The sequence below is a fragment of the Dreissena polymorpha genome, chromosome 4, assembly GCF_020536995.1.
Source record: "Dreissena polymorpha isolate Duluth1 chromosome 4, UMN_Dpol_1.0, whole genome shotgun sequence".
Lineage (NCBI taxonomy): Eukaryota > Metazoa > Mollusca > Bivalvia > Myida > Dreissenidae > Dreissena > Dreissena polymorpha.
Window position 1 is genome coordinate 83,466,850 of NC_068358.1, and position 27,619 is coordinate 83,494,468.

Sequence of the window (27,619 nt, forward strand, 5' to 3'; positions counted from 1 at the left end):
AATAATCAAATGTTTATTCAAATGAAAAAAAAACCGGTGTAGAATAGCATGAGCACACATTGAAACATTACTAATAAACTGTAAAACATTTTATATCATATTGCACATAGAATTGATATTCCATTTGAGATTGCAATAGTTTTAACGTAATTTGGTCTGTTTACAGCCGTGCAATCTTACACGGCAATAAAACACTATTGCAAATTATGCAAACTGCAATCATAATTATATAAACATATAACAAGCATGATTGTTAAATTGACCTGGCGCTATTGAAGCAAGTCATTTTAAATAATAAAGATCTTTACATAAAACATTTTAATCAAAGCAACTGATAACAAAACACTGTTTTTTTAATATAAACTAAACTATGATGAAATAATACAAACATGTATAAAACAGAACGTCTGGTATCGTCTATCTCGAAAATCTTTGGTGGAATTTGAGAAATTTAATTACACTTCGTGTGATTTTAAACCTTACTGGCTTTATCGCTTAGTTTAATTAAAAATATAATTCGACACAAAACTGGCCTGCCAGCCGAAGGAAAGTATCAAAATCTGCATACACACTACGAAGCCAGGCCAGTAAGGTGATGGTGGAATGTGTCACGTGTTATGTGTCACATGGTATATTTTTACAGCATGGCGTGTAGGGTGATGACGGAACTACGCGTGGATACCGATGGGCTGTTCAAGATCACCGCATACTCGTTCAATGCCTGCAACGACAGAAAAATTATAGCAGGCTGATTTAAAATGCATTTATGTTCTTACTTTGTAATAAACAGTAGAGTTAATCATGGTATTTATTGTTACAAAAGTAACATGGTCATGTAGAAATTTTGAGACAAATGTATGAATCTTCAAGTTAGGAGTTTCCACGTGACCATAGTCAGATCCAATAATTCAGTTGGATTCACTTAACTAGAAAAAAACACGCGGCTAGTTGAATCTCACAATGTTTCAATTAAAGGAAAGTATACGAACCCATACAATATTGAGGTAACCTGAGATATATTAGAGGGCCTTAAACACATTTTATGTTCATACCTTTCACAAATAGTTGAATTTAAGATCTTTCGTTAACCACGGCCGTTCATCACGGGCGCCAGGTCCTCATGTTTTGAAATTTCATGGATAATTTTTCAGGGTGATACGGTTTTATATGTTGTTTTTTTAGCATATATCGCACTTTTTTTAAAAATCGGGCAATGTAGTGCGATTCATCAAAGATTAATTCATCCAAAATGTACAGAAACATACAGTCACAACACATTTAAAAACGTGAGAACCTTAATGAGTGTGGCATGGTGGAGTTTTAAAAAGGATTTTGAGGAGTTTTTTTTGTGTGACGAGAAAATTTCCACCCAATTAAATCGCTAGCGACATCAAACGATTGCGTACAACATATAATAGGTGCTGCATGCACAAACATATTGGCTTTTTGTCGACGTATTAGATAATTTTGCATTTTTCCAAAAGAGATGGAGCCAATGGTAAGGAGATGGCGCTAATGATAGGAGGTGGCGCCGATGCACGATGCATCAATTAATAGTCGTATCACAATGACATCATCACATGACGTACATTTAATAGATAATGTTATTTGTTATATTTTTTTCAACGTATAACCGAAAGCCCTAAAAACATAAACACATTCTATAATAAATAAGATGATTTTTTTTAAGGTGTAAGTAATCAACTCAATGAAGAAGTCACCAACCTGAATACAATATATTGTACGATATATTCTCCAAAGAGGCGTATTGGCTTCACGGTGGTATTAAAGAGCCTAATCTTAGTGGTGATGCCAAAAATGTGTAATACTCAATAAAACCAATAACTAAATTCACTCATCTCATCTTCGCCTGTGGTACCATCTGGGACATCTGGTTCTCGGTTCTGGGAGAGTCTCTCCAGCTGCCCCCCCCCCCCATGTCTGGCCCAACTGCGTAGCATCTGCATCCAGGTCACGGTACCAGGTGTTTCGAGGCCGCCCTCTCTTCTTTTTACCTTGGGGGTTACATGTGAGAGATTGCCTTGTCGTATTGGATGCAGGCTTGCGAAGGGAACCTTTATTTTATGGTAGTGACAGTGGTTCTCCAGGTCTCTGCTCCAAAGAGGCGTATTGGCTTCACAGTGGTATTAAAGAGCCTAGTGGTGATGCCAATTTCGCTGGATCTCCGGATGCTTTTCATCTGATTGGGGAAGGCTGCTTGTGCTTTACCGATGCGGGCTCTGACATCTGCATCCGTTCCTTCCTGGTTGTCCAACATGCTGCCGAGATAGGTGAAGCTGTCCACCTCCTCCAGCGCTTCACATTGGACTGTGATGGGTGTGTTGTTGGATGCGTTGGTCATGAACACCAATCTCTTCCCTGTGTTGATGGTGAGGCCGAGTCTAGTTGAGTTGTCCGCTATCAAGTTTGTCTTTTCTTGCATCTGTTGTTAGGTGTGAGAGAGAAGAGCGTTATCATCGGCAAAGTCGAGGTCTTCCAACTGTTTCCAGAGTGTCCACTTAATTCCATTCCGCTTCATTACCCAGTTTATGGCCAGCAGGAGCAGGAAGGGTGAGAGTAAGCAGCCTTGCCCCACACCGGTTCTAACTTCAATGGCATCCGTGAGCTGTCTGCCATGAACGATGCTGCAGGTTATTCCTTTATAAGACTTCATGATTATGTTGATAATCTTTCCTGGCACTCCGTAGTGTCTCAGAAGTCTCCAGAGGAATTCTCGGTCAACGCTGTCAAACGCCTTTTCATATTCCACTTAATTCACTACATTATCAAAATAGTTCAAAGACAACAATTTGTGTATTCAGTTTAATTTACGAAATAGATTTAAGATAATACTTCTTCTTGAAACGATGATTTGAATCCCTTAATCCAAATGCTTAATCTACTAAAAGACCAAGTTCAAGAAATCTTTATTAAGATTATATATGTTGTTTTTCCCACCATCAACTTCAAAAATGAAGATAGCTCGGTATTTTTGCTTTAACTTTTTTGTATCACACATTTAAAAAAAAATATCTTACAAAGACGAACGTTTAAATCCATTAAGGCATTATGAGAAAACTAGTTTTTTCTAATTAAAAAACGCGCGCGACTCAAATATGCTGAAGTAGTTACAAACTTACAAAAAAATGTAAGTCTCCTGTAATCATAATAGAAACCATTACATAAAATATGTCACTTTAAAATAGCTATAAATGTGCATTGGTGCCACCTCCTATTCTTAGCGCCACCACCTTAGAATTGACCTCATCTATTTTAGAAAAATGTAAATTCATCTATTAGATCGGCTAAAAGCCGATGTTGTTGTGCATACGTTAACCTGTACATTCTCGACGCAATCGTTTTATGAAATGAGCGATTTAATTGGCTGGAAAAGTGCTCGTCACACAGGCAAAAGATATCGATTTGCTTTTGACAAATTATATCATGCCCCAACTCAAAAGATCATCACGATTCCAAATGGGTTGTGATTGTATGTTTCTGTACATTTTTGGATTAATTAATCTTCGCTGAATCGCACTACATCGTCCGATTTTTTAACATTATGCGAAAAACGTTGAAAAACATATAAAACCTAATCACCCTGTAAAATTATCGGTTAAATTTCAAAACTTCCGGGCCTGAGCGCCACATCGGCAGCTGCATAGGCTTATGTATTAATGCATCTCAAAAATGTGTATATCTACTGGTAAATCAATTTATTCATATCGATAATGTTTAATTCTATGAAAAAATGCAATCAGTTAGCATGTTTCATTCCGTAAATCTGTTATATGTTTGTTTATATTACGTTTATCCTGCTCTATTGAAAATTATGTTCTGGTAAAAAAACAAAACTAGATTAAACATAACAAACAAAGGGAAGTAACCGTTTCCAGTTCGGTACCTGGTAGAGGAGGAGGTACTGTTCCCTGGTCTGTACGGCCCCTGCCCTCTCCCCCCGCAGTCTGTGCACGCAGCCAAACACGTCAACGCGCCGCTGGTCCTCGAACATCCGCATGCACGTGTCCAGGGCTATCAGTGTGCACGTGCGGCCCGTGCCGGGGCTGGCAGACGGAATAAATTATATAATTTCCGTTGAACTTCTTAATTGTTTAAAACAGTAATGATCAACCGTGTTTTTTGGTTTTACCAGTTATTATTGTACTTAATCATGCATCCTATAAATCGACGCACATTATGAGATATACCGCAGTTTAGTCAGTTTTGATAAAGCATGAATAATTTCACGGTGGTTGACTGCGGTATATTTATTTGAAGATAACTTTCAACGTGTATCGTGTAGAAAATGCAACATGTAACATATGATATACAAGATAAGTATTGATGCAACGCATCAAAGGGCGTCGGGAATTTCAGTGTAAAAGGCACTCAATGGAGTTACATGGAACGATTTTTTTCTACTGTAAATATTAATATATTGGCCGATTATTTTAAACAAAATAGAAAAAAGATACTGGTATAACCATTATCTGTAATTTTGTGTTAAAACCCCCAAATAACCATTATTTATGATGTTGTGTTATAACCCCCAAATAACCATTATCTATGATTTTGTGTTGTAACCCCCAAATATTTCATAGTTCATTTTATTTACATTGGTTTCCTTTTTTTACTGGCATCCGTGTGTAGTTTTCATTAATGGAACAGAACTATGTAGGTTTAAAAAAATCTGCTTCATCTTGTAACCGTAATTTCATATTTTTCTCAACTTCAAGGGGAGATGATTCTGAACTTATTCTTACGTTGCTCATTTACGATAGGGGTTGAGTACTCATTGGTATGAAAACACTGTAAAAGTTTGATTTTTTTTAATGAAAACTGTAAATTGCATAAAGAAGCTGCATTTCACAATACTTTGAAATTCAGTAAAAGATCATAATAGATTTATTGCTCCGATATTCATTATTTTCAATAGGGTTCGAGTAATACTGATATAAAAACACTTAACAAGTTTGGAAAGCTTCAGACGAAAGTTGTGAAATCTTTTAAACAAGTGGAAATTGTTTATTTTGTCAAATTTAATAGAAAAAAAATCTGGACTTATTGTCTCGATGTTTCTCATTTTAAATGAGGTAAAAATGCTCATTTATATGAAGACACTGTAAGTTTAGAAAGAATCTGATGAAAAATGTTGACATAATCACCTAACCAAGCAGTTTTTCACTTTTATTTTTAAATTCAAAGAGACGTAATTCTGGACTTATGGTCCGATATTGCTCAGTTAGAGTTTGGGTTGGGTCCTCATTGATAAAAAAACCTTTGCAAGTTTGGGAACAATCGGATGAAAATTTTGGACTTCGAACAACGATTTCAAAATTTCTCAAATTCTAAGGAAGATAACTATGGACGTAATGGTCGGATAATGCTAGAAGGCCCATACCACCTGGATAGTAATACGTGTCGCGCTTCGCGCTCTATATGTGGTTCTTAAAAAAAAACTCCGAGGAGTGCTTGACTCTAGGGAAACGGGTTGCTGGGACACAGCTCCTCCTTGATAAGCGGCTACTTCCTTTATCGCAACTCATTGTTACAATCAATAATACGTGGCACGCTTCGCGCTCTATATGTGGTAGGGATAGTACTTAGTGCCTATGATAGACAACCATAAAAATACATGGATAATAGATGTGTTGTTTGCATTTATTTGTTAATATAAAAACACGTGCATTTTTTATAAGATATTTAAGTGATGTAAGAAATTTTAATTAACGTTGTCACCACGCGGCATCCATTAATTTTAATAAAAATGTCCAGTTGTAGTAAAATGGATTTTAAAATGTCTACATAAAATAAAGCTTTATTTTATTTATTAACCTGACTGAAAAAAATTGTCAGCCGCCGAACTGTTCCGTTCGTGCCGGAACCCGGGATTGAACCGGGGGCCTTTAGATGACTGTTGCGTTAACAACTTCAGTCTAACGCTCTCCCAACTGACATCATTTATGTACTGCTATTTGGTGAAGTTGTGTATAGCGATCGTTATTATATGTCTATTAATAAACTAATACATTGTACGTTTTCGTACCACTACGCCTTCCAATAAACTTGCTTGCGCGATAGGTCGTCAAATATCATACTACATTGATTCTCCACTAAATAAGCAAATTAGAAAAACCACAAAATAATTATATTTTGGTTATGTTTTGTTTTTATACAAAGCCAGAAAGTTTCGCGTATTTGCCCAGTCCCTGTGATTTTTCCCCTGTGATCAGTTGTGGATCAGTTCTTAATTAAAACAATTAGCTTTGCATTATTGGCAATAAATGTTGTAATAAATGTAATAGGCACAAATGCAGTACTTATTTACACTAATTTACACAAAAAATCACCACTATGCAAGATATTCTTAAAACAAAAATATATACATTGATCCGTAAAATAACTTCTCCTCCCATAAGCGAAAAAAATGCATTACAAACTAGTCGCCGCTCTCCAGAGCGACGCCAATAAGTTTTGAAGATATATCCGACCCACTGCAAGACATACCCGACCGCCTGCAAAACAAGCCCGACCCCCTACAAGGCACAACCAGACCCCCTAAAAGACACAATCCGACGCCTTACCCGCAATTAATGATGACCGGTTTGCGGCTGTTCTCATAATGCGGCCTCGTGTCCAGCACGAACTTGACCAGGGAAAGCGGCTCCGGAGGCCGCGTGTCCGGCCAGCAGGTAAGCTGAAAGTGGTGCACCTGGCGCTTCAAATTGCGCTGGAAAACGGAACCAAAATTCAAACATTAGCAAATGCCATAAAACGTTGATCAGTCGCACAATATATAATGTCTTATTGGGCATACACTATATATAATTACTAAATAAAATACAAATTAGTATTACTTTCTAGATGCGGAGACTTTTCACTGGTTAATGAATGCAGTCCAAGTTTTATCCCCCGCCGAGATTTTTTTTACCTAGAAGTTGTGACCTTTATTTTGAGCCAGCAATATTAAAAAATGAAGGCTAAACTGCTGACCTTCACGTGTGACATTGACTGACCTATGCCTTTTGTACATCGTCTCAATGAATTTAAGTCAAGTTTCGAGAAAAAACATTCAATAAGTATAAAGAATATGGATCGTACACGAAAACAAAGGCTCAAAATTTTGACCTTGAATTATGACCATGACCTTGAGCTGTCGTGACTGACTCGTGCGTTTTACATATTGCCTCGATGACATAAACATTATTGCCAACTTTTATGACATTTTTTGTATAAAAGATATAGAACGGTCACGAAAAGAGAAGTTAAATTGTTTAATCTTAAAGTATGGTTTGACCTGGAGCCGGCATGACTGAATCATTCCTGTTGCACATTGTTTCAATGCCTATACCAGTTGAAGTAAGTTTTGTGACAATCCTTCAAAAGGTATAAGAGTTTTGAGCGGACACGGAAAAAGAAGCTGAAACTTTTGACCTTGAAGTTTAACCTTACTCTGGTGCCCACAGGACTGACTCATGGGTTATGCCCGGCCAAACGTACCTCAATATCCAGTATTTCTAGTGTACAGTCCACATAGTCACGCTGCTCGTCCCTCTTTTTTAATGTCACGATGAGGTCACTGAACTCTCGCCGTTGGTCAGTGTTCAAGCTGTCCGGCCAATAGCACGTGCTCTGTTTTGGCTAGCAGTACATACAAAACATTTTACATTAATATAGTTTGTGTTTAGTCATTTCACAGAGTTTAACGCAGAACATCGCAACACCGTTTTACATGATGGACATAATAGTATCGTACAATCACGATGTCTTTAATGATGAAGCGAGTTTGCGTTAGAAAAATGAGTAAAATGTTTGTTTGACGATCTGCGTGATTAACTGTATCCTCTTTAAAAGCATAGATGTTAATTGACTCTCACAAACAACACAAAAAGCACATTCATATATTTAAGACATGTAAAAAAAACGATTATGATTCTTGTTTGCAGAATGTTATTGCCCATTCCGAACAAATGATAACATGCAAACAAATTATATACCATATAAATATTGAAAAAACAAACACTTGAGTTAATAAATAATAGTATATTGTTAAACGGCTTCCACGTATAATAGTATATTGTTTAACGGCTTCCACGTATAACAGTTGCATTTATGAAATCGCTGAGTTTTAACGACATGGCTCTATTGCAACCTTCTCTGTCCCTTTTAGTCCGAGGGGTTGTGGGTGAGGGTGACCATACCTATCCCTTTGCTACGTTGGGGTTGAAGATGAGGACGATCATACCTTTCCGTTTTAATGAACTGGATAAGCGGTTGAAGAAGACCCTACCTGTTTATTTGGTCATATGGGATCGAGGACGAATACGTTCCTACCATGTCGCTTGCTCCAAGAAGTCAAGGACGACGCTACCTTTCCCTTTCATCACGATTTGATTGCGGACGAGGACGACCATAACTTTCCGTTTGCTCCGAGGCGGGCTGATGGTTAGGAGGACTTTACTTGTGCTTTGTGTCAAAGAGATTTAGTATAAGGACGATCATCCTTTTCTATTTGCTCCGAGGGGGTTACGGGAAAGGACCTTTACGTTTTCTCCTGGGGGGAATGACTGATGAGGACGACCCTACCGTTTCATTTCCTCCGATGGGACTTATGGTGCGGGCGGCACAACCTTAACTCTGTCTCAAACGGAATGAGGGTTTCGCCGATCCTATCTGTACGTTTTCCCTGAGGGGGTAAGGGTGTGAAGACGACCCTACCTTTCCGTTTGCTCCAAGCGGGTTGAGGGTGAGGACGACACGTGACTGCTCCTGCCACACCATCCGCCAGAAATCGTTCACGGTGTTCACGAGCGGTGATTGGGTCGCTATGTACACCTTGCGCTCCCCCATGTAGCCCTAGCAACGATACAGGAACATGGTCTGGGCTATTAATCAGACTGAAAATCCTCGCTGTAAGTTTACTTCCGTTAAGTTTTAAATTTCTATAATTCATAATGTATGTCCTTTAATTGTAATATTTCGATATGCACACATTATTTTTCATCCGAAGTGAGTTTACTTTTAAAGTAATACCAACGGGCGCAACCAGGCAATGTTTGTTTATGAAAGGAGTGCAACTTGTTACTAATGCTTAAATTATCTTTTTGTAAAAATGTGTCATTGAATTTTACATCGAAACTCGATCTGACATTTTCACTACTATGACATTGAATTGTAAATGTTTCCTATGAGCTTTTTATAACCAACGATGGCATTCCATATTTGCATTATGATTGATATGTCAGAATTTTGACATACAAATATCCAAAGTATTAATTTTTGAATAAATTCTGAGTGTATTTTATTTGCCAATATACGTATCGAGAGTGATGTCAAAGTTTAACGACAGGGGTACTTTGCGCGCAGTATATATCAGTTAGTTGTTTTAATGACATGTGATTGGTAAGTATCCAAGCACGTGTAAGTACATAGGATTCGATCCGGTTGGTGTATTTTATTTGTTGGTATTACTCACGTTGACATAGTTGGCATTAATGTAGTCGGAGGTGTTGACATCATCCGTCTGCAGTTTCACCCTACTGTGTTTATCTGTAACAGCATCAGCACATCCGATAACAAACGATGATGACGCGAAGTCACTCAATATGTTATATTTAAAAAAAATGCGATTAGTTCACATATGGTTTTCTGATATCTTAGGCAACAGAGCGACTGCCTTCCAGAGCCAATGGTTTAACTAAGAGCCAGCTCCCAACAATTCATGTATAAATTACAAATTAGTCGTGCTCTGTGAAAAAGGGTTTAAAGCATGTGCGAAAAGTGTCGTCCCAGATTAGCATGTGCAGTCCGCACAGGTTAATCAGGGACTACAATTTCCGCCTAAACTTGATTTTTGCTAAAAAGAGACTTTTTTGAAACAATAAAATATCATAAAAGCGGAAAGTGTCGTCCCTGATTAGCCTGTGAGGACTTAACATACTAATCTGGGACTGCTCTTTACGCACGTGCATTAAACCCCTTTTTCACAGAGCACGGCCCAACTTGTTCTTTATGCATCGTTGTTTACAGGCTCACTTAAAATGATACGGAAATTAGATTTCTACTGCAGATGCAGCACGCATATAGCGACGTTAATTTGGTAAAGAAATGTGTTATTTAGAGTTGTGTGTTCGATGTTTAAGACACATTGATATTGCCTGTGCACTTTAGCCTCATTCGTGTGTTCTTTGTTTTGAGTTCACTTACGTGGGAGAACGTTAGCAAAGCGGTTCTTGTCTTCCACCCCGACCGGTACACTGCTCGAGTCCACCGTGCACTCGGGGATCGTCTGCAAACACATGATAAGACGCGTATACGTTCAAATAAGCATTCAATGCAAAACGTTCAAATAAGTATTCAATGCAAAACGTTCAAATAAGCATTCAATGCAAAACGTTCAAATAAGCATTTAATGCAAAACGTTCAAATAAGCATTCAATACAAAGCGTTCAAATAAGCATTCAATGCAAAACGTTCAAATAATCATTCAATACAAAACGTTCAAATAAGCATTCAATGCAAAACGTTCAAATAAGCATTCAATGCAAAACATTTAAATTTATAAGCATTCAATGCAAAACGTTCAAATAAGCATTCAATGCAAAACGTTCAAATAAGCATTCAATACAAAACGTCGTTCAAATTTATAAGCATTCAATGCAAAACGTTCAAATAAGCATTCAATGCAAAACGTTCAAATAAGCATTCAATACAAAACGTCGTTCAAATTAGCATTCAATTCAAAACGTTCAAATAAGCATTCAATGCAAAACGTTCAAATAAGCGTTCTATTCAAAACGTTCAAATATGCATTTAAGGCATTATATCGGAAACATATAAACACGCATATGTTTAATTATTTTGTGACTTTTCATTAAAACAAATACATATGTTACCCGCTAAGTATTATAAAAGCTAACACAGTAATACATTGATTTAACAACCAATCAATGCATTTTATTTGCAAAACAGTTGTCATTTGCGTGATTATTTTTTAAATATCATAGCAGCTTATTATTAAATTGGCCTCTTTAACAAGTATAAGGTATTTATTATTGCGGCCTTCTAATCAGGCAAATGATGCAAGAGATGATCCGTATAATACTACATGCGCATATTTAAGAATATGTTCCCCGAAATGTCTGAGGTAAGACTATTCGTGTATTTAAACGAAATGTGGGCCATCTTACTTATTTGATACAGGGCATCATGGGTAAAGCTGATGGTATTAAGTAATCAATGTTCTTCCAATGTTCAGTGGGTAGATTCAATTATTGCAGTAACTATACGTGTTTGAAGTTTCCGCAGTGCGATTGTATCGAAACTACCGAAGGTACCTGAAACTCGGCCTGCACCGCAGCCTCATCCATACAGAAATTGGCCAGGGCCGAGTATGACATCGTGTGTGAATACTCTGCTATCTCCGGCTGCAACATGTTTACTATACAATGAGAAGACGACCAAATTTTGGTGGTGTAAAGAGTCAATAATTGTATCATATTGTATAAATGTACCATGACTTGTTATTGTTGGCTGAGCAAAATTGATACGGAGTTTGTATGCTAAAAAGGTTAATAAATATCAATCAATAATCACGGATCAATGTTTACATGTAACACCATTTTGTTAAATATCAAATATCCGCTCCATAACATAATATATTACATTTATATTATATCAAATTTTGTACATTTACCAGCTCGGCCGTGTCGGCCAGTGCCGGGTTCCAGTAGCCACTTCCGGGTCGCGACTTAGGGATAGCCCCCAGCGCCACGTGGTCCAGGCTGTGGATCGAGGGCTGCTGACTCACAAAGAACCGAGCCTTCTTCGCCTTTACACGCCGATGCAGTAGCACCTAAACGTATTTTAGCTGTCGACAAAACAGTTTTATTGCCATGTGCGGAGTCAATTCAGGAGCAACATGACAACACGAAACCCTGCGTGACCTTGCTGCTGAGCTGACCGCGACATTGGTGGCGACAATTTGAAAATGCTTCGAAGACAATTTTTTGTGATAGCACAATAAACAAAGGTTCGTGCCAAGATTTCGAAAAATAAATCAACTTGCTATCGCGAGAAAATAAAAATAATATGATTACTAATATAATACATGTCAAAATATTTCTTGGTATAAAAGCAGGTTTTATCGAGGAACGGCTAAAATAAAGTACGATTTAACGATGTGTATCGATGTTTATCGGTCGAGTACCGGTAGTACCCTTTTTGGAATTCAAATTCATATGAACGTACGAGCGACGAAGTTGGATCGAGCGGTTGAACAGTCACATATGGCCCAGCATACCGGCAATCGATTTTCATTATTATTTAGCCCAACTCAAGATATGAGATTAAAGATTCCACTCAGCCGACTATTGAAAATGTCGGTTAGCTCAAGAAATTCTTAAATCCCAGTGTTAAGAATTGTCACATATTTTTGTACAAATTTAGGGTTGAGTCAGACTAAAAACTTAAAACATCGAAAAGATTGACAGTTGAGTGAGCATATTGACAATTTCATGATACTGGGCCAAGAACGGTAAAGAGCTGTCTATTGGAAAATTAACAACGATTAATTCGAATAAAATCAAGTCGATTTTAATACGATTTGATAAAAATATGTATCATGATATGAATGCGAACTGTATTTACTAAAGCTACGCTTAGGACCTGGGCATTGCTAAGAAGCATTATACACGGGGAAGATTGACAACGATTGTTTGTTCTGTGCCTACATACAATTAATTACTGAGTATATCAAGATAGATTGCAGTGTTTGAAATGTTACATTTTTTGTGGTTCATATGATTCTTCAACATTAATTTAAACTTAACACGTATCACAGATACTGACGTCCCACGATATATGTTTGGATACTACGTGTATATAACCTACAATGGACAAAAATAACAGCAACAAAGTGGCATAGTTCAGCCAAAAGTGTTCGCAGCTTTAAGTATGAAGGAAAGTCAGATTTGAAAGATTGAGCAAAATCTGCCAAGCGGTTAACGGGGAGTTGAATTGTATTGTGGAGGAATATACAATAGACTATAACTCTGCCAAAACTAGTCACATTCAAAACTACTTTCTTTACTCTTCATGGTCATTGAACGGTGAAAGTTTAAGTTTTTACGTACCCGGTAGTTAAAGAAAATATGTTAACACATGCTTTGGAACGTACAAATGTGAGAACGTATGGACGGATGGACAAGTGATATGCTTTATGTCTGTAACTCCTTTGAGGCATTACATAAATTTTGTTACTTAGTTGTGTCAGAAAATACGATATTATACTTCTGTACTTTACACCATATAACAACTACACTGGCAGGGGGGGGCGGGGGTAGCGACTGTTTGGCGATGACACTTAATAAATTACTATTTTGACACATTTATATTAGCTGACAACGGTCACTGTGAATAAAAACACTTCAGTTTGTTGTATTACATCAAACAATAGCTGCAAAATACAACTTAAAGCATCGTGGCAACATGTTGAACCCGTTTCCAAGAACCACCATGGGCTGACCAGAAGCACTTTCAACAAAACTTGTGTGTCGTTAGTTATATGTAAGAAAGCATTCTGGAGTAACTGAAATAGTTGTTCGTATCTTATTCATTGTGCGTATCGTACTTACTACCTGCAGGACGACCAGCATAACGCAACACACGCCGCCCACGGACGCTATGATGATCACCATGGTAACGCCGCTGTGCGCTTTCTGACTCGTGTTGACCACGGGGTCAGGTGGGCTCGTGTGCAGGCGCTGCAGGGTCACTGTCACAATCTGAAACACATATGGTCAACTGGTGAAATCTAGCTAACGCAGGTGGTATTTGCACTTTACCGAAGTGTAACATTATAGGGATAATACACGTTTTCGAGTGCGCACTCGGGCAGGAACGGATTTTGAGAGCGCCCGCAGATGATCATGTCCGAGAAAATGTGGTTTTGTTCATTCGACATTGACAAAATAATTCGATTATTTCAATGCAGTTCAAGGTTGTGTTTTACATATGCTTCACTCGGTCATCATCCGAAATGACGAGGCTTTACCTTCGGATAGGCAGTTTACGATTTAAAATGTGTTTAAACAGTGGATAAATGCAAAGTTGAAATGTAGCCGCGCAAATTAAGAAATGAGGAATTATTTTGGAATTTACAGCAGGATCGTTGAAGGTACAAAATCACTTTAATTTACAGCGTAGTCTTTTGAAAGTGTTGAGTAAATAACCTTAATTTCATTGACGTTGACAATACAATAAAGCTGTTGTCAAGAGAGTGCAGATGGTATAAGTTGAAAAGTGGATTGAAATAGGCATTGCCATTATCCCTGCAAGAATGAGGAAACTGGTGCTTATTCAGTTCCCCATTTATGCTTGGAAAGTCGCCGAAGGCTGGAGAAGGGAAGTAACTGCGTGTGGACCAGATTATGGATATGAAAAACACATAACAGGGCTTGAACGGCACGTGAATCGCCTTGTTAATGCACGATTTCTTCCGTTCAAGCCCTCATTTTGCCAAGTTTCTGCACCCCACCAGAGGGCATTATAGATAGAGTTTATGCAATAATACATTAACAGTCGCTGAAAACTCTCATAAACAGTAGATAACTAACTTAGTGCTTAAAAACAGTTTTAGATGGACGGAAGTGATTCTAATTTAAAAAAGTGTCCACAACATCCAAAATCTTTCTTCTCATATGAGTTAAATGAAATTAAACCAGCTACATGTATAATAAAATTTTACTAGCTGCTACTGCAAGAGCTTACCTTGTCCTTGAAGATGGACGTGGAGTCCCTGAAGCCCTTCTCTAACACGCTGGAGGCGTCCACAGTGAGGGTGATGTCCACCTTGCCCGCCCTGTCCACGATGTACATCTCCACTGTGATCTCACCTGGCGCATCGCTGTCCAGCAACAGAGGGTTCAGGTCGGTAGGACAGTACTAAAATCAGAGTACAAAAACTGAAATAAGAGTACAGACACTAAAATAAGAGTACAGGAACTGAAATAATAGTACACGCACTGAAATAAGAGTACATGAACTAAAATAAGATTACAGGCACTGAAACCAGAGTACAGACATTTAAATTAGTGTATATGCACTGACAAAATAGTACATACACTGAGGACATTGAAATCAGAGTAGATACACTGAAACGTCAATATATACAGAATACGGTTTCTCTCTTGCTAGTGCAGCTGAATGTTTACTTCTTGTATAATTAAAATCACAAGTACAAACAATTTGTAACAATACGGATAATACACCTCTAGGAATGGTAGGAAATCCGCACATGTCATTAAACAGGTGTCGCCTACAGGAATATACGATTGTAATTTGGTGAATATATACTTTATTTTGTCAACTGATCGGACTAAAGCCCAGTAAAAATGGGCAATATATTCTAAATCAATTGCAATCCATAAAGCACACATTTTGGAAACACAAAGATAAGCTCAATTTCGTAAAATTCGTTTGTTTAAGCCTTGTCGGATCTGCAGTGTCAGTGACACAATACGTCGCGTTTACTAGATATACTGTGTGTGTACCTCCATAGGTAGATTAGGTATTTTAATCTGTTCGATGGTGAGCGACACGTCCTTTTTCACGCTCAGTATCTCGCTCAGCGTGCTGATGAAGTTGGTTTTGGCGGAGCAGAACTGTACCCAGCTCATTCGTAGAGAGATCTGTATGAACACCGGCGGAGAAAGTGACACATCCGGTCCCTAAAACAAAACCGATGTTCACAAGTTTTAAACACTGAATGTGTTCCTTTTTTAAGGTACTTGTTAACTGGAAAAAAAAGTCCATTTTTAAAACAATGTCACAGATAAAAATGAAGAATGTATGCATTATATTCAAACTGTTGACTAACAAACATAAAACAAATCAGATCATTTATGGAAACTATCAATTTAAATCGGTAAAACAATACAGTGTTTGTAAAGCTTTTCATCGCAAATTTGGATAACAAGTATGTTACTTTCATAAAATGACATATAACAGTTAAAAGCTTGCATGGCCAAGAGGCAGTGCGTAGGATTTTGATTCCACTGTTCACGACTTCGAGTTCCACGGAAAATCCACATTATTATTCTTTTTGCTTGCTCTAACATTAATGTAAGACTGTTCGGAAAATAATATACTTGTTGGCAAATATACATGACATAAAAAAAAAATATTAATGTGCGAATAACTGTAGTCTCTTAAAGTGATATTAATGCGCATCAAACAGTATATGTTATGTTTATAGGTTTCTATCGAAACCGTTTTTTATATTTATTTGTTCACCCACTTATACACTTATATGTGTTAATGCAAAATAACATACTAAAACAATATCCCGGAAAGAGAAAAAAATGCATTTGAATATCAACCGTACAGAAATTATTCGATGTACGATGTGAATCTAAATTTAGTTTTAGTGCAGATTCGTTCATACGACAGAAAGACACAATTTTGTTTAACGGATCATTTTAATTTCCGGCAACGATATCTATTCATACGACACACGAACACTTACTCCGATCCTAATAAAAAGACAGGTTCGCTCGGCTTAGAGGACTGGGACAGTCATGTAAAATATCGAATATAGTTTGTTTTTTTATAAACAACTGGTAGCAAGATGAGTTGCAGATAATATGTCAGTTACCACATTTTAAGTAACTCTTTTCAGCTCAATTCAAAAGTGAAAAATGCGCATAATATCACTTTAACCGTTGCTTAAATACCAAATGTAAATGGTTTGGTGATCACAATATTTACACAAAAGAATTGAGAAAACTAATGGTTAACATGTGTGTCTTCCCATCCCTAGTTAGCGCATCCTAACGATTACCCTACTGACAATCACACGAAAATGATGCAAACGACGAGGATGAGACTCGTAAGCAAAACATGACAAATACGCATAAGCTAACCAGAGTAGATTTGTGTGCAGGCCTCGCGGTGACACGTCCATCATTGCCTCCAACGTCAGGTTCATCCTTGTCTGCAAGTACATAGGACATTTGTCTTCACGTATTCAATTATTGAATACATATACATGAACCTCGGTAGTTTTCTCTTGAAGGGAGTCTTTTCCTAGCGAATGTCCACTTGAGGCGGAAAGTGTCGCGCCCTGACCTCGGAGTATACTCTGGGACGACACTTTAGGCGCATGTATTAAGCCAGGTTGTCCCAGAGCTAGGGTCAAATGAATTGATTAACGCTGAATTTATAATTTCCTAATTGGTAAAGAGATTAAGTAAAAATACAATGAAATCAAAAACATAGCGACCAAAAAATATTGCTTCACCAAAGCGAAATTCATTACCGATTGTTTAAAGTAATTTCGATATGAACATATCATAGGTGCGGCGGGTTCTATCCGTATTTAGACTTATCGTTAATTTCAAACACAACATCTGGTGTCGATAAGGGAATGCTTGTTACTATAGTCCGCGGTGAAAGTTCAAGTGTGGTCGAAGACTTGGTCACACGGATCAAATCCAAGAAAAAAATGCTATCAGGTGTTGTTTTTTTCATCGGTATTACTCTTAAGGACACGATTTGAAAACAAAAAATTGATGAAACTTGGTGATAATATTTGCCTTGACACCACCTACGCCAATGGTTATTTTGAACATTACAGTAATTTAAATTTGTAAAATAAATAGTGTCAAAACCATGTTAAGCGGTTTTTAAATTTATTTGGAGAAAATGGTGATTGGGGCATTTTATTCCACTACAATCTTTTTATTTCTAATTTAAACGCACCTTTAGTGGTTCCCGTTTTCTTCGTAGTTCTGCCTACTGGTGTGGTGGTGCTCGAGACTACCTGGTTCCCGGTCACCAAGGAGCTAACACTTGTGTTTGGGAGACTGGCAGCAGATGTCACTGAAACCGTGTACTAGTATGTGTCCTTTGAAAGGAGTTGATAGAGGCGTTTATAAGTGAACGTTTTGTTAGAAATACACTACCGGGTATAAAATAGAATTCAAAATTAATTTGATACAAAAACTGGACTTTAACGTTTCAAGTCAGGACTAAATGTTAGTATTGCAAAAGAGTGTTTTTTTAAACAGTTTCTCCTTTTCAACACCAACACTATTTTCGAATTAAAAACGCCAGAAAAAAAGAAGTAGTAAAAATATAAGTAAAACGTATCGAAAAGAATATCCATCAAGCTATTGTTTGTAGAAAACAACATAACTATGTTGTACTTGGCTTCAACTTAGAAAAAAAAACAACTAAGAAAGGATATACTTCAGTATATATCTACGCGCACGTTATTATGTCGAGTATTTTTATTATGTGGAGTAGTATAAGTTTACACTTACGTCTTGTAAATTCGGTAAGAATTGGTGGCAATGATATCCTGGAAAAAGGCTTTAAAGTTCGCCGAGACGTATTTACCGCCATGGTAAATATGGTAGTTGTAGTGGTTGTATTTCCGAGGAAAGGCTGAGTTACCCCGGGTCTGGTGGTAGCATTTTGATTGACTGAACTCATAGTTGTAGGGATTAATTCTCGTTCCGGCTCCTCAGAATGATGGGTTGATTCGTTTTTAGCAATAAATGGGATTGTAACAAAATTCGTTACATTCCTATGGGATTCAGAGTTTTGGTCTGGTGTATCTGTCATCTGTGTTACATAAAGCGTCTGACTGGGTGTTGCGATAATGGTCCGCTGTTCTTGTAATGGGACTGAGGTTGCAATTGAAGGAGGTGACGTTGAAATCGTCAATACTCCGCTGTCGGAAGGTAAAGTATCCGTTAATTCACCTGAATACCGCGAAGACGATGATGCAGATGTCAAGGCCGTTGATGGTGTCTGTGTATAATGTAGTATACTGGTGCTGCTTGAAACAAAGTTATATCGAAATGAAGATGGTTCAAGATACTGTGTTTGTTCTGGTATGTGTCTGGTTCTTTCGGACAATTCAGTATTGGTGCCAGTGCGAGCAGAGCTATAAAACGATGGAACCATTTCAGACGATTGGAACGTATCAAGAGATTGCTCAGTTGATTCACTTGTTTTAGTTGAAAATAAAACTTTATGATTTGTTTCAGAAATTGTTGTTGATGCGGTATCGCGAGGGGATGATGAGGGGTTCACCATACTGGTGACAGACGACGAAGTTATGGTTGAATGTGTACTTGTTAGAATTGGAGATGTGTTTTCAGAAGTGGTACCTGACACAACCGCGGTATTTCTTTCACCGCTCAAAAAGTCTGTAATAAAATAAAAGTCACTGTCGTACTCGTAATCTGAATAAAATGATGGCATGTGTCTTGCAGGGTATGAACTATCGTTATGTGATTCATAGGACAATGTTGGTTCAATACTTTCTTTGGATGGCTCCAAGACACGCAATGTTAATGCCTCAGTCGACGCATTATAATTAGTCGACCTTGTAGTGGGTTTGATATCCCATTCTTTTCCCTCCTCCTTGTCTGGTTTTGCGACACCACCTGGTGCGGGTATAGTCGTATGCGACTCGATATGACCTTCACCTGGGACCAAGTGTCCGTCACCCGTGTGCTCGTGGGTGCCCGCCTCGTGCCCTTCCGTTTCATGTCCGGCCGCATGACCGGTCAGCTCCTCAGAGTTACCGTCAATGATTGCAATATTGCCATGTCCGTGATCAACCACGGGAATGTTTCTATGATCATCAGTTGGTTCAACGCGTCCATTGCTCTCTGTCGATGCAGGAGTTGGTAAAATAGCGATCTTTTCTATAGTTATATTTCTGATTTCTATTGATGGTCTGTTAGTTAGGTTTGACGTTGTCCATTGGTTACTGGCATTTACAATGTAACCAGGGGTAACATGGACACCTTTATCAATTGGTACATCAACACCCGTGTGTGAATCCCCAAATTCACTATGCGTTTGATGACTGCTTTCATACTCTGGTCCTCCATTTGACAGGTAGGCAATATGACCTAATTCATTACTGCTCTCACGAACAGCAGGTGTGTTTTCTTCCGTAGTTTGCAACATTTTATTTGTTTGTTCCTGTAGATTGGCATTAGAATGGCGTTCTTCATTTTCAATGTGATGGTTATCTATATAACCAGGTAAACCACTTTCATCTACGTTGATATGGTCTACGCCGTGTTCTAACAGTGCGTTCATTCTCGGTGTTGTTCTTGTACTTAACGTCGGCAGCTGAGGACTGACCTTTTCCACGCTGCTGTCAAGCAGGAACGGTCTATGCTCTGGTTCTCGGACAGTGTTTGTAGATTGGAAACCACCAGCATGCTGTTCAATAGGTTGATCATCATTACCATGCATTGTGTCGAACAATATACCAGTATCGCTTGTGTCGTTAGTATGAGTTTCAGATGACAAATCAATCCCTTGCCAACTACTTCCGTCTTCGTATGAGGACGCAGCTTCTATGTCACGCTTGTTGTGACTCGGGCCATGATCCTTACCTTTCAGTGTCCTGTTTTCTGCTGATAGTTCGCGATCGTACCTATCAGAACCAATTTCAGGCAGTTCCGCTGCGTCATTGTGTCTAAGTTCGCTGTTGTCTGTGTAACTCCCTTGGTTTACGTCAGGGGTGTCTAGCTTGGGGGCATATCTGACACCAGGAAAACCGGGGTCCGTCTCGACTGACGACGAACCGTGATCGTGTCGGCTTACTGCCTGGACAGATAGCAATACCGGTAATGAATGAACAGGCAATAACACGAACATGTACCAGCATTATGTATTAAAAAGTTTAAACATTATATCACGGCTGTGGCTGTAATTTTAAGATAAACTCATAAAAGTAAAATGTTAAAGGCATTAAAAGAATTAACACTGTTATGTATACATGTTACGTGTTATGTTTTAAGTCACTTACATCTATTAAATCAGGTGGTAGATTAAGCGGTCGTCCACTTGTAGGGAGGACATTGGACAGTGCATAATTGTAACAGGACACCAAAACTGAAATATCGTTCACATACTAAACAAAAAACAAATAAATAAGAGCCATAACAGTCATTAATACGTTTCAAATAATAAATAAACGAAATTGTAATTGTGTGCCAATTAAAAAAAAATACTCTTTGTGCCAATGATGTAATTTCTTAAACGATGCGCTGCTTTTTTTTCTAAAGACAAAGAAGAAAATCAAGTGTGTGGGTTATTCTGCATCAAATATGGACGGAGCCTTAGGTTTTGACTATAGTTCTGAAGAATACCGGGAAATTGAACAGTGCAATGTACGTGCTAAAACGCGTTCTTTCAATTTGTTACTAAATCACCTTTCATGTTCTGCGTAATTAAACAAAAACATAATAATATGTGATAAATCTGATTATACATCATTTTATTTAAACAAAACATGAAACAAACAAATGGCAAACGTTGTCAAACTTGTTTAGTTTTGTTCGATAGCATTTTTCATTTATCATAGTATGGATTTATATCACGCCATATCGATGAATATGTTTGATGAAATTTAATGTAATATTTTCTTGTTATGGTTAGATGACCTCAGTGTTAAGCGCGGGTAAATGTGCGTCGTATAAAGAAGTATAGAAAATACATTTCGCAGGCAAACGTTTTAAATGTACATCCAAAGAAAACTAAACTATTAGAAGCAACATTTTATTATTTTCTTTTATCATTTGTTGTCAAGTATTCCACGGTCAAGATTAAATATTTTTGTTATCAAATAACTCATGCTTTGTGATTGAATTCCTACGTTTCTATACCTCCTTATACCGTCAGTAACTAGACAAGAAACTATTATTCATAAATATTATTGCTTAATTATACCGCGAACAGTGACTGGTATTCGATAGATAAAGAATAAAAATAAGTATGAATAATTGTGCAATAAGCAATTGGCGGAGCTTTATGTTGTGAAAGTAGTTCCAAAAATTTCAAGACATTGTTTAGTAAAAAAATATTCGTGTTTTAACGCGCAAGCTAGCAAAGATGACATACACATAATTTCTGCGCACATGTTATAATTAAGTTCATCGGAATTCCTAACCGTAGATTAATTTCCCCAACAAGCGACACTTAGTCAGGAAGTATTTCTCAATCACTTTTTACATAAAGTACAGAGGAGAGTTGCGTCATTTTTGAATGTAAATAACTAAACTATACTGAATTATTTTAGAAACCACTTACATAAAATGTATGTACACTCTATTTATAAATTAGTACACTATGTATATGACGCTTCGTTGTTCTACTTTTAATGACATAATTACTCCTGGTTTTAGTATGTGAAAGTTTTACACTCAATGTGGCCGTTATTATAAAACATACAGAAAAAATGACATTGTTACATCTATTTAAGTTTCATATTTGTATTGCATCAATAAGAATTGAGTCATCCAAAAATGGGGCTAATGCCAATTGCTTCCAGCTTGCATATGACATATGATCCATTTTCGCATGACATGGCTCTTATAGACAATATACTCTAAGGTTTTCAAATGGAAGAAAAGACAAGCTGCAGTTCAAACTTACCTATGTAAACGTATAAGCATGTCTTCAACATTGTTAGCAGTTCCTTTTTCGGTTATGTTCAGATCTCAGAACGGGCATGAATTTAGCCTTTTGGACGTCTAGCAAACTGTTTAATCAAAACATTGATTAAAGAAGGTAGAGTCGATGTCCTGTTTCAATCGTCAATGATCTATCACAATACACTCATACACAATTTACAGGTTGTTTAATTGTCCAACTTAAATTGTTTCACATTTAGTCCTATATCTGCTGGAGTGATTTTTAGTATTGCCTGGCGAAGTATCTGGTGATTATCAAAACACGTAAGGCTGGCGCCAACATTCCCTTATTAAAAATCACTAGCAGCATAATCTTTAATCCAAACCCCAACGCTATCTCTTGCCTAACCCATGCCCCAAATACACACATACACGTGCGCAGATGAAGCTATTAGCAACCAACCTTAATAAAGCCGATTATTTATCAGTTCTACCTGAGAAAAACGGAAAATCCAATACTATTTTACTAAGTGATCAATGAAACCATTATTTCATTGTGTAAAGCAAAAAAAAATATTGAAAGAAAAATGTTTTATTTTTATACGCATATAATTCCATTATTGTTTCATAATGATTGGTAAAACGCAGTCCATTGGGAAAATTCGTGACAATTGGAAACAATTTATCCATATTCGCTAAAACTCAACAGAAAAAAAACACAACTGTTTGATTTGATCATATTCGATATTATTGCGTGTGATATATGTTTAAATAATACTTCGCATTTGACTCGGTACTCGGTCACTTGTCCAAACTCGGCGGTACTCAGTACGCGCAACGTGCTGGGGAAACCGTTCTGGGGTTCGGGTCGACGGCTTGTGACATATAGAGAGGCTATAAAAGCGGCGCAGCGCGCGAGGAGCGGGAAGGAGTTCTTTTATTAATTGTCCGCACTCCCTTGGCGGAGTAACCTTGTCCTTTTAAGGGCAACCAGACATTAATTGTCTTTAAATTGTCAACCAATGCACATTAAGGTCTCATTGGCCACCGTGCACTCGTCTATTTCGATCAAAATTATGTCGCTGGCAAATACCCGGGCAGTCGAGGTAACATTGACCTACTTTGGCCCAAAATTAAATATTTTTCCCTGAAAGGTCACGGGGGCAAGTCTGCACATAATGTAGCCGTGAAGACTGAGTGATGACCTTTAAATAAACTTCTGAATTACACACACACTTTAAAGGAGTTTTAAATTAAATTTAAAGTAAATTACATAGCTGTTTGCTTTTTTCATTGCCGTTTGATTGGCCTACGTTAAACACTCGAACTTCATGTCCTGTGACTGTAGGTAATACTCGAACTTCATGTCCTGTGACTGTAGGTAACACTCGAACTTCATGTCCTGTGACTATAGGTAATACTCGAACTTCATGTCCTGTGACTGTAGGTAATACTCGAACTTCATGTCCTGTGACTGTAGGTAACACTCGAACTTCATGTCCTGTGACTGTAGGTAATACTCGAACTTCATGTCCTGTGACTGTAGGTAATACTCGAACTTCATGTCCTGTGACTGTAGGTAACACTCAAACTTCATGTCCTGTGACTGTAGGTAATACTCGAACTTCATGTCCTGTGACTATAGGTAATACTCGAACTTCATGTCCTGTGACTGTAGGTAACACTCGAACTGCATGTCCTGTGACTGTAGGTAATACTCGAACTTCATGTCCTGTGACTGTAGGTAATACTCGAACTTCATGTCCTGTGACTGTAGGTAACACTCGAACTTCATGTCCTGTGACTGTAGGTAATACTCGAACTTCATGTCCTGTGACTATAGGTAATACTCGAACTTCATGTCCTGTGACTGTAGGTAACACTCGAACTGCATGTCCTGTGACTGTAGGTAATACTCGAACTTCATGTCCTGTGACTGTAGGTAATACTCGAACTTCATGTCCTGTGACTGTAGGTAACACTCGAACTTCATGTCCTGTGACTGTAGGTAATACTCGAACTTCATGTCCTGTGACTATAGGTAATACTCGAACTTCATGTCCTGTGACTGTAGGTAACACTCGAACTGCATGTCCTGTGACTGTAGGTAATACTCGAACTTCATGTCCTGTGGCTGTAGGTAATACTAAAGACGTTCAAGAGCGAACAACTGTGGTGCCTTCGGTGCTTTAATATTATTGTATTATTGAATACGTCAATTATCATACAAATACTGTTTCGGTAAATCATAATATTTACATTGACAATCCAATAAATAGATAGTGCCCCACACAGTCTGGTACAATGACGATGTCATCTTGATAATGATTATGTACTTGGCTGTGTATTTAAAGGAAAGGTTATCATGAATATGAGATATTTCTATGTTCGTTTAATCGGTTAATGAATGCAACCTTCTTCGTCATTCACAAGTTTACACGTTGTACCATTTTTACACATTCCCATTTAAGTTTCACTTTCCGAAGTACTACGAAAATGTTTTTGTTTATGTTTTATATATCAATCCCAATATAGCTTGCATATTCACCCACTTCAAGTATCTGAAACTCACAATAACTAAATGATATAAACGTTTACAATCCAATACAAATTTCATAGGCCATTAAATACTTGTAGTTGCAATGATTTTACTTGCTAAATTGTGTGTTTTCCTTTCATGTTTTACTAAATAAACAAGTTAATTAACAATATATTCGCATATAAAATTTGGATTCAATCAGGTACCTTTGGTATAATAATGTGTATGCATAATATACTTTTATAGACATTTCTTCGGTAATTCACGTACAAAAAAGAAATAGGTACGTGAAGTCAGCTAAGAAATCGGAAAGCGAGGATCGAAATTCAAATATCGAATTGGTGCGAATATCGTGCTTACTCTGAGATCGAAATTCTTCAATGTAACGCGAATTTCGAGCCAGTGTGCATTTTGAAATGTTTGAATGTCGGTCTCATAGCTAGCTCGATGTTCGCACCAACTCGATATTCGACGTTCACCTTTGAATGCCCATGCTTGTGCTAGCTCTAAAATTAACCGAGCTCAATATCGGCAGTTCTTGTTCAAATGTCGATTTTACCTCGCTGTTTACACCGGCTCAATATTCGCTTTTTACCTATTAATGTGGATGTCAGTTCAAGCTCAAAATTCAATATTTCTCCATATTCGCGGTACTTTATTGAAAGGAGATGCCATTGCTGGCTCGAAGTTCAACATTATTTCGTTGATTTTTGCGGTTTGCCTTTGAATGTCGATGCCAGTGCTGGTTCGAAGTTAACCCATTTATGCTAAAGCGTCTAGAAAAAAGGCCTTGGCAAACAGCCTAGACCCAGATGAGACGCCGCATAATGCGGCGTTTCATCAGGGTCTACGCTGTTTGCTTAAAGGAATTTTTGTAAGAAATATTCTAAATATACAAATAAATATACTAAACATCCCTAATTTTGAAAATAGATTGATCCAATTCACAAGGATGGGAGAGTCCACTACGCATAAATGGGTTAAATACCGATTTTAAAGCTGATTTGCCACTTACTCCAGAAGCGGCGATCCCTCGTCTGAAGTGCGCACTTACCATTAACCAATTAATTAGCTGCCGAGTTAGATAGCGAGGTCGTTTCCCCAGCAAAACGTCTTGAACACCAGTAACTAACATAAGTTCAAAACTAGCAAAGTGACGGCTTCATGTGTTGTTAAGTAATATATGTTCCGCATAACATTTGTCTTTTAAACGGGTTATACAATCGGCTTGGTTTGAATCTCTGATATATATATATATATATATATATATATATATATATATATATATATATATATATATATATATATATATATATATATATATATATACTACTGCTTTGTATCACGCTACCGTTGATATTTGACTACATAAATATTACTTATTATGTATACAAATGTAGAAAAACTGCTATAAGTTGATATTTAGTTTAACATGTTCTTTTAATTATTTAATTGTTATACACTGAAATACACATTCAAAGCATTGGCCAATAGCATGGTATTTCACATTTACCCGTACACAACCATATGTTTTTTAAATTCGTTGTTAAAACACAAGGCTCATACATTTGTAGTGTTTTTTTTTGCACCTATCATCGTACATTTCTCGTCAACAAATTCATATCGACATAAACCAAATTTTCTCGAGGGAGGCGAATACCCTGGCTATGTTTTGACGAATTTTAGTTAGGAAATTGTTTTAAAATTTGGAGCCATTAATTTTGCTTAATTGTTGCATGGTCAATCACTTTTGATAGATCTTTTCCCCAAATAACTGTGTTATGGTTTTATTACATTGTAAGGAATATTAACAAGAAAATCAACGGAACCGTGACTTCGGACGGCTGGTGCCTCGTAACGATATCATTGAAAAAATAAATCATCAATAAAACCATTCATAAGTGGTAACAAAATTTTAAATAAAGCTCAGTAATGCGTTATACGTTTCTAAATCTTATGTTTTAAGCATGAAATCGTTAAAATTTTGATCTTAATTTAAAAGGTGATAACATGTATGAAAATGTTAAATTGTGATCAAGAGATAACATTTATATTTAAAAAATAGTTATACCGATGCACAATACATACATTTAATCAAATATCTCATTTAAATGGGTTTAAAACCTAGTCATTCAATCAAGAAACTATCTTGTTATGTTTAATAACAAATATTTAAAGTCAACTTACATAGGAAAGTAAATCCGTACGTTTTCTCAAGTGTTTCATTACCACAGTCACGTGGTCCGTGTTGTGTGTACTTTGTCCAATTGCAGATAACTGTGACTGTTACAATCAGTTATCGGAGAGGCAATTTGGTATAATGAATCTGATAACAGTTATCAGTGGGTTATTAATGGGGTGTTTTATATTTCAAAATTAGTCACCGACCTGTGCGACAGTAATCCGTCCAGTTCAGATATCAAAAAGAATAGTCTAGCTAACTTCCTAAACTTATTTTTACTTGTGTTGAAATGTTGCTGACAGGAACTTTTGGAATACAAAATGCGCATACGCTGTACATCAAAATTTTGGCAATAAAACATTACTATCCGTTAGCCGTAGGAGCTAAAGGGGCCTTTTCACGTTTTGGTAAATTGACAAGATTATTTAAAAAAAATTATTCAGATTCGAA

The 27,619-nt window shown here is 37.3% G+C and overlaps 1 protein-coding gene across 2 annotated transcripts; it reads right to left on the minus strand.

Annotated features, from left to right (window-relative positions):
* On the minus strand, nucleotides 1–27,329 carry LOC127877612 (mucin-4-like). Of its 2 annotated transcripts, none has more exons than XM_052423656.1 (18): nucleotides 27,175–27,329; nucleotides 22,471–22,576; nucleotides 20,843–20,928; nucleotides 18,324–20,640; nucleotides 17,761–17,880; nucleotides 16,923–16,993; nucleotides 15,552–15,728; nucleotides 14,770–14,943; nucleotides 13,638–13,784; nucleotides 11,696–11,854; nucleotides 11,337–11,426; nucleotides 10,207–10,288; nucleotides 9,476–9,549; nucleotides 8,719–8,856; nucleotides 7,501–7,641; nucleotides 6,585–6,730; nucleotides 3,905–4,064; nucleotides 1–721 (listed from the first exon to the last, which is right to left on the minus strand). In XM_052423656.1, the coding sequence occupies exons 2-18, from the start codon at nucleotides 22,499–22,501 to the stop codon at nucleotides 638–640; spliced, it is 4,197 nt and encodes a 1,398-aa protein (XP_052279616.1). In that variant the 5' UTR covers nucleotides 22,502–22,576; nucleotides 27,175–27,329; the 3' UTR covers nucleotides 1–637. The 2 variants fall into 2 exon arrangements, with proteins under 2 accessions (XP_052279616.1, XP_052279615.1); XM_052423655.1 differs by having other exon boundaries at nucleotides 13,635–13,784.
* Between the last annotated feature and the right edge of the window lie 290 nt (nucleotides 27,330–27,619).

What these genes read in the sequence shown, in the direction of transcription:
- LOC127877612 (XM_052423655.1), bottom strand. Translation starts at nt 22,501, where the DNA reads ATGTTGAAGACATGCTTATACGTTTACATAG. An exon ending in CGTCCATCTTCAAGGACAAG is followed by an intron (nt 13,785 to 14,769) that starts GTAAGCTCTTGC and finishes TATGTGTTTCAG; the next exon opens with ATTGTGACAGTGACCCTGCA. An exon ending in CCGGTCATCATTAATTGCGG is followed by an intron (nt 4,065 to 6,584) that starts GTAAGGCGTCGG and finishes TCCGTCTGCCAG; the next exon opens with CCCCGGCACGGGCCGCACGT.